The sequence below is a fragment of the Neoarius graeffei genome, chromosome 15 (genome assembly GCF_027579695.1).
Source record: "Neoarius graeffei isolate fNeoGra1 chromosome 15, fNeoGra1.pri, whole genome shotgun sequence".
NCBI lineage: Eukaryota > Metazoa > Chordata > Actinopteri > Siluriformes > Ariidae > Neoarius > Neoarius graeffei.
Genome location: NC_083583.1, coordinates 26,659,077 through 26,667,554, shown reverse-complemented (window position 1 = coordinate 26,667,554; position 8,478 = coordinate 26,659,077). Strand labels below are relative to the sequence as shown.

Below are 8,478 nucleotides of genomic sequence, written 5' to 3'. Positions count from 1 at the left end.
ATGTTTCCAAAAATTTTGTAAATCTGGCAGAAAGTTTTAGTTTAGTTTAGTTTTACACAAATATTTACACACAACTTTGCTAAAAGATCTATATAATTGAGCCCCAGTAATGAAACACAGGGAAACTGCAGCTTGTTACTGTTCTTAACTAGATCAGATAAATTCTGTTTTGGAAGTGTCACCTAATTCTTTTGCTTTTTTAGATTCTGACTGAACCCGTCATGTCTTGTTGAGCTGTACAGCTAAGCATAGCATCACTTGGAGAGATGCGACAGACTACCTATGTGACGAATAGCATAATTAAGTCTTGATTGCAGTCATTAGCAAGTTACCTTTTCTGTGCTAATCAGACAGCTTTTCTCCACTTGAATAGATTCATCAATGCGCTTCCCACTTCTTCACGTAGACTTGTATTCCACAAATGACATATAGAGCAAGGGCAAATTAAAACTTCATAATTGCTTTTGTAACTGCCTTACCTTGTATCGCAGTTTAAGATCTCAAAATATTGTTTTTCTTTCATGACGTCAACAGGTCATTTTCTTTTTTAGAAGATTTTTCAACTGAGCTACAATTCTGTCCACATTTTGGTTGGTGAACAGAATATCCTGAGGACAGATGGAAAACTTTGAACATTATATAACACAGCTGTTCTCATGCTGTCTTCCACACAGGGCAGGTTTGTATCTCAGAAGTACGAACAGTTTTCAATTGTTCTTCCTATCGAAGGTGACCTGTTTACTTCACCTTACAAATTTTATATGAAGAATGATTCTTCTTGGCTAGCCATCTAAGCTAACGAGTCTTTAAGTAACACCAGAGAGTTCATGAACAAGGCAGATCACATGATATATTTGATAAAAGGAGGGATGGGACCATGACAAATGACTAACAGATAACTTAGTCTTGGCATACAAAGCTAAAGCAGACCAGATTTTGTACTGAAAGAAAGTTGCAAATAAAATGAATGATGGTCACAGTGTGCAAAAAGTGTTCTGTAGTTATAAAACTGACCAAGTGGAGGAGCATGTGGGCAATAGTACCACAGTCTAATGAACACATTTACAACAAGCATCTTTTTCCAGGATTGGTGTCCCATATAGGGAGTATTCCTGGCTGGGATCTACTACAACCCTGACCAGGATAAATTGATTATTGAAGATGAATGAATATATTAATTAAGGTTAAATACATTAATATGAGATGTACTATATGGTAAATGTAACATGACTAAAACATACAGTCTCTGGCTACATTTTAGGAATATCATACTAATACAGGGTCGGACCCATTTTGTTCTCAGAACATGGCATGGGATTCCGCAAGATGTTGGAATAATATCTGTTGGGATTCTGGTCGATGTTGACATGATTGAATCACGTAAATTTCTGCTGTTGTCAGCTGCAGATTCATGCTGAGAATCTCCCTTTCTACCATTACATTACAGGCATTTAGCAGACGCTCTTATCCAGAGCGACGCACAACACACCCAGAGCAGCCTGGGGAGCAGCTCGGGGTTAGCTGCCTTGCTCAAAGGCACTTCAGCCATTCCTGCTGGTCCAGGGAATTGAACTGGCACCCTTTTGGTCCCAAAGCTGCTTCTCTAACCATTAGGCCATGGCTTCCCCCCAAGTGATCTACTGGATTCAGATCTGGCCACTGAAGTACACTGAACTGTCATGTTCATAAGGCCAGTTTGAGATGACCTGTGTTTTGATACATGGCGTATTATCAGGCTGGAAGTCTCATCTCATCTCATCTCATCTCATTATCTCTAGCCGCTTTATCCTGTTCTACAGGGTCGCAGGCAAGCTGGAGCCTATCCCAGTTGACTACGGGCGAAAGGCGGGGTACACCCTGGACAAGTCGCCAGGTCATCACAGGGCTGACACATAGACACAGACAACCATTCACACTCACATTCACACCTACGGTCAATTTAGAGTCACCAGTTAACCTAACCTGCATGTCTTTGGACTGTGGGGGAAACCGGAGCACCCGGAGGAAACCCACGCGGACACGGGGAAAACATGCAAACTCCGCACAGAAAGGCCCTCGCCGGCCACGGGGCTCGAACCCGGACCTTCTTGCTGTGAGGCGACAGCGCTAACCACTACACCACCGTGCCACCCCAGGCTGGAAGTAGCCACTATAAAGTGGGTAAATCGTTTCCTTAAAGAGAAGCAGGTACTCAGCACAAATACTCATAGGCTGTGGCTTTCAAATGATACTTGATTTGTATTAAGGGGCCCAATGTGTGCCAGTACAACATTCCTTACGGTGGTGTAGTGGTTAGCACGGTCGCCTCACAGCAAGAAGGTCCTGGGTTTGAATCCAGCGGCCGGCAACGGCCTTTCTGTGTGGAGTTTGCATGCTGTCTGTGTGGGTTTCCTCCGGGTGCTCTGGTTTCCCCCACAATCCAAAGACATGCAGTTAAGTTGACGTGGGGCGGCCTTGGGCTGAGGTGCCCTTGAGCAAGGTACCTGACCCCTGACTGCTCCCCAGGTGCTCTGGTGTGGCTGCCCACTGCTCTGGGTGTGTGTGTTCACTGCTTCAGATGGGTTAAATGCAGAGGATGAATTTCGCTGTGCTTGAAGTGTGCATGTGACAAATAAAGGTTTTTTCTTCTTCTTCTCACACCACCTCTGCCAGGCTGAAGTATTGACACAAGGTTCATCAGAAGACATTCCCCGATCTTTAGCGGTCTGGTTTCGGTGAACCTCTGCCCGCAATAGCCTCGGATTCAAGTTCTTGGCTGACAGGAGTGGGACCTGATGTGCATGCTCTTCTGCTGTTCTAGTCCATCCACATCAAGGTTTGACATGTTGTGCATTCTGAGATGCCATTCTGTTCACCATGGTTGTAAAGAGTACTTATTTTAGTTTACCATAGCCTTCCTCCATTCTCCTCTGACCTCTTTCATTAACAAGGAAATGTGTGCACAGAGCTGCCACTCACTGCATGTTTTTTGCGTTTCTGTGTCAACTCTGGACTGTTTTGTGTGAAATTTCCAGGAGATCAGCAGTTTCTGAAATATTCAAACCATCCTGTCTGGCACCAACAGCCATGCCACGGTCAAAGTCACCGAGATCGCATTTTTTCCCCCATTCTGATGTTTGATATGAACATTAACTGAAGCTCTTGACCTGTATCTGCATGATTTTATGCATTAAAAATCATTTATCAGTCAGTCAATCAGTGGTCAGCTTAAGAACACATACCTTGTGGCTATTATAATATTATTATTTATTTAACGTCAACATGGAAGTGAAACTATAGCTTTCAGATTTCATTTGAAACCGTTGTTGTCATTGGCCTGATGGAGAAACGTGTGATAATGTCCGAATAATCTTTTATGCAGTGAATCACTGGTCTGGCAGGCTGTGGAATAACACCAACACAGTGCCACATGATAAACTCGGTTCCTGTATTGAGGGTCCTGGAGTCTGGAGTAGGCTGTGATTAAGACAAGAACAGCTGCCAAACCGCATATGCGTGTGTGTTTTGTTCCACGATTTCATGAAACTCACTTCAGCTTGCATCAAAATATCTCCTGTGTCCTGCTGTTATTCCGGATGAATCTAGTAATAGATGACTGCGGAGCCTATCCATAAACCCCACATTAGCTCCAAAACATTGACCACTAAGGATATCCAAGTGTGGGAAATAAGCAACAAGATAAATAAAGAAGTCATCCTTATGGTTCAACATCCAGTCTGTCAAGTCATGTATGCAACCTCATCTGTGACAAAAGACAGTCATTCATTCAGGGCACATTGCTCAAATAGCATGCTTGAAAAGTTCATGATCTCGATGTTTGGCAATAACAAACTTCCAAGAGCCAGCAATTTACCAGCGAAAATCCAGATCCAAATTCTTGTTCCCAAAGGTCACTGAGAGAGTGATGCATTTCTCAAGCTCGGGCACAGGGTTTATAGAGAAGAAAAGATGTATTAGACGGAATCTCTTTCTGGTGGCGACAAATCATTTAGTTTATTCTGCCACTCTTACATAAGCAAATAGTTTAAACGTTACAGTCACACTCCAGTATGTACAATACCTTCACTGGGGTATTAATTCATCTTGATAAATGATGCTGCTGAATGTGTTTAAGAGGTTCTTCACTTATTGAAATTTAAAACAATTAATCTGGCATCATGTTCATCAATTCAGCTCAGTGCTAGAAATCAAGTTACTGAGGATGCGGCCCCTTCAGCTTATTCTTGATAATCACACACAACATCCCGTTGCAGTATATTCCGTAATATCATATTAGAATAAAAAATAAACAGTTTTATACATGTACTATATGCAGCTTATAAAACAGACAGCTGTTAAAAACAAACAAACAAACAAACAAACAAACAAACAAACAACAACTTCTGGCAATCAAATAGCACCCTTTCAGAGTTTTATTGAAATGGGGAGTTTGTTGGGTTTGAGTCCACAGCTATAACTGGATTAAAAATGTACATCAGATAACACATTTTAAAAGAAGTGACCTGTCCCTCTCTCCTTCACGCTCTCTCTTTATTCTTTCATCCTCTCATCAAACAGGTTCTGCAGCAGAACTGGCGGAAGAGTTTCTTCTCACACAGTCGGTTGGACTTCACCATGTCGCAGAACACCTCATCCGCTTACAGGCAGCAAAACAGAGCCAGAGAGAGAGAAAGAGTGTGTTAGACCACTCCTTCAGTTCAGACAAGGAATGATATAACCTCCTCATACTAACTGCAATTCCAACTTTCCAATCTAACTCTACTATGGGAAGTGTTCATTAGCAGTCATTACAACCAGAAATCAGAAAAAGTTGGAACAATACGGAAAATGCAAATTAAAAAAAGAAAAGAAAAGAAAACAGTGATTTCTACATTTACTTTGACTTATATTTCATTGCAGACAGTATGAACCCAATATGTGTCATGTTTTGTCTGGTCAACTTTATTTCATTTGTTAATATACACCTATTCCTGCAACACATTCCAAAGATTTAGGGCTACTAATGAGGTAAAACAATTAAATAATGATGTGACTTGAAACAGGTGATGTCAACAGAAGATTGTAATTGTGATTCGGTACAAAATCAGTGTCCAGGAAAGGCCTAGTCTTTGAGGAGCAAAGATGGGCTGAGGATCTCCAGTTTGTCAACAAACGCATGAGAAAATATAACCACATGGGCTCCGGATTTCTGTGCACAAACGGCAAGGGCGCAAGCCTAAGCTGAACACCCGTGATCTCCGATCCCTCAGATGGCACTCCATCAAGAATCATCATTCATCCACATGGTCTTGGGATTACTTTGGCAAACCTTTGTCAAATACTACAATACAGAGTTACATCCACAAATGCCAGTTAAAACATCCACAAATGCCAGTTTCTCTCATGCCCACGCCTTTTCTGTCTCCCCACTTTCTTGCCTGGCCTGGTCAGCCCAGTTCTGCGTTTTGCAAGTCTGGATAAAAGAGATTTTGGGGTTAATGTGGGATAGAGTCCTCTCAAAGCAGCATTGTTGACACCCTGCTCTAGTGCCTATTCACAACCTCTTATACCCTAAATCCCCTCTTATCCAAGTCCCTTGGTCCTTCCCAGCCTCTCACTTGTTGTTGCTCTCTGTCTCTCTCTGTCATACATTTACATTCCGTTCCCTCTCCAATAAATTCTCTTTTTCCTTTATCTCTTCTCTTCTAGTTTGCTTTTCTGCCTGCCTGTATCTATCTATGTTACTGCACTTTATTTTCTCCTTCTCTCCCTTTCTAACGAATAAGTCTTAAGAGACAAAGCCCCAGTGGGCCATAGTCGAGCCGTCTGCAACTAGCTTTGTTAGAGACGATTTAAAACTCGAGTGGCCTCTAAAAGCTCTCGGGTAAAGAAGCCGCAAAAACAAAGCTGTAAAAATGAAGTGTCAAAGCCCGGCATGACACTGCAGCTCTCCTGTGCTGAAGCCGTGCTCTGTGCCGGTAAAATTCTTTCTTACACAATTGGTAAACAACTTCTCCCTACGGCCATTATTGCAACTTGTGTAAACTCCAACTTTAATATGCACAGCATTGCTCAGTGCTGAAAATAATGTAACGTTCTAGTGAGTGCAAATATGCAAAACATCATGACTAGCACATATAATTGAACACATATGTATGATTTTTAAACTCTATGCATAACTTTTAATTTGCAAAGCAATGGACTATTTTCTTGCTTCTAGCAAGTAGCATGTTATGCCATGTTATACTACAGTGATGCTGAATCCTCAGCTCTGAGTGGTCAGAAGCTTTAAGTCTGAAGAAATTTCTATAGCAGCATCGATCCAGCAGTTCTGGCTGTAATTCAAATGACAGCTTTATACTGTACCACGCCATGGCTGAATGCTTGAATCTGATTGGTCAGAATTATCGCTGTATAACGACACAGCTCGGACAGTAGTTCCAGCTGTAACGAACAATAGGTTTACATTATATTCATTCTAACACATTATTACTTGTAGTAACAGCTCATACACAGGGACTTGTATGGGAGACGCTCCACATAATCTAAAATTAATAACAAAAATCATTGATGTGCAGAAGTATTCTGTGAGGAGGAATTTATTTAGCATTTTATCTAAGGGGTCTCGAGTCCCATTGCTTTGTAATATGGTGCTTTGCAAAGTTTCTCAGCATGAGAAAGTCTTTAGGGCAGAGGAGTTTACACTTTATAGTTTCTTGGTAAAATGACAAGCTGCATTTTTTTGTGAGAAAAACAGAAAAGATGATGTCAGTCAGGGAATGTTTCATGGACGTTCCACCACCTTAAATCGTACTATGGTATAAACTGTTAAAATGTGTGATGTATCGTTCATTAATAAATTAAACATTGTAATTGTTGGCAATACTAAGTTAAGTAAGTAAGTAATTGTTGGCAAATCTAATAACACACTCCAGATGGCGAGATGCAACCCCACCCTGGTGTGGATTATTTTCAGATAACAGTTATCATTTCTATAGTACCAGGTAATTTACAGGAATTCAGTCTAATAATAAAAATGCGTTGTTACTAAACAATTTTACTATAGTGTTCTACTCCAGTATTAACATACCTGTAATGATTCATCAAACTACAGATTACACATACGGCGAATGGCAAGATTTCAGTCTTAAAAATTATTATATAAAGATGTCTTTGCAGATATATACACATAGACTTTAATTTTTTTCGCAGTCCGGTTTCCATTAAATCGTGCGCTATGATTGGTTCGCGAGCGGTCCGGAATCCTACGATCCGGACCCCGGTTATGGATCTTTGGCGACTCACTCGTTCACAACAACAACAAACATAGTAGCAATTTTTTGTCAACATTTATTTTCGCATTTCTCAGTATAATAGCATTAATTTTATAGCATGGATAGCGATAATGACAGTGTTCACAGCGAAAGTGAGTTTACTACCCTGATGAAGACGAAATAAAAGAAAACATTTCAGTAGAAAGCTGAAAACCTGTAACTGTTGCTAACCCTGAGCAAATCCAGCAGTTTACTGAGGAGCAAAAGGCAGAAAATACAACAAAAAAGACGACCTACGACCTCAATGTCTTTGGGAAGTTCTGTTGAAACCTAAATGAAGGTCGAAAGGTGGAAGACACACCTGGCGAAGAACTAAACATGTTGCTGTGCAAATTTTTTATGTCCACAACAAAGAAAAATGGCGATGTGTACGAGCCGTCCTCGCTCATGTCTTTCCAGAGAAGTATCCAGCGCTATCTGAATCAGTCCGGCTCAAAACTAAATATCTTCACGGACCCGGAGTTCAACAAGTCAAGAGAAGCCCTTGTGGCCCGTAAACGGCAGCTGGTCGAGGTTTTCGTGAAGGGAAACTGTCCACAAGCAGCCAGGGCGTGTTTCTGACGAGCTTGTAGCAGATTTGTTCTAAATATGGTTTCCCTTTCGGGCGCTCTCATTTTGTTAGAATTTGGTAAAGAAAAAAAAAAAAAAAAAAAAAAAAATATATATATATATATATATATATATATATACACACATACATATATATATATATATATATATATATATATATATATATATATATATATATATATATATATAAAAATAAAATTTACCAGCTTAAAGCTGGTCCGCATCGTGAAATACCGTCACCTCGGCCTTGAAAATACTGACCTCGGCCCAAAGGCCTCGGTCAGTATTTTCAAGACCTCGGTCACAGTATTTCATGATATGGACCTCCCAGCTGGTAAATTTTATTTATATATATATATATATATATATATATATATATATATATATATATATATATGTGTATGTGTGTGTGTGTATATATATATATATATATATATATATATATATATATATATATATATATATATATATATATGTGTGTGTGTGTGTGTGTGTGTGTGTGTGTATATATATATATATATATATATATATATATATATATATATATATATATATATATATATAATATTAGCCCTGTGATGACCTGGCGACTTGT

At 40.0% G+C, this 8,478-nt stretch overlaps 1 protein-coding gene across 1 annotated transcript in view; it reads right to left on the bottom strand.

Moving 5' to 3' along the window:
* Positions 1-3,982: 3,982 nt before the first annotated feature.
* The window catches only part of pcsk6 (proprotein convertase subtilisin/kexin type 6), a 183,526-nt gene continuing 179,030 nt past the window's right edge, over positions 3,983-8,478 (bottom strand). The window contains exon 21 of the mRNA XM_060941090.1: positions 3,983-4,636. Within this exon, the coding sequence (XP_060797073.1) occupies positions 4,539-4,636 (98 nt within the window). The 3' untranslated portion in view covers positions 3,983-4,538. The remainder of the gene's footprint in view (positions 4,637-8,478) is intronic.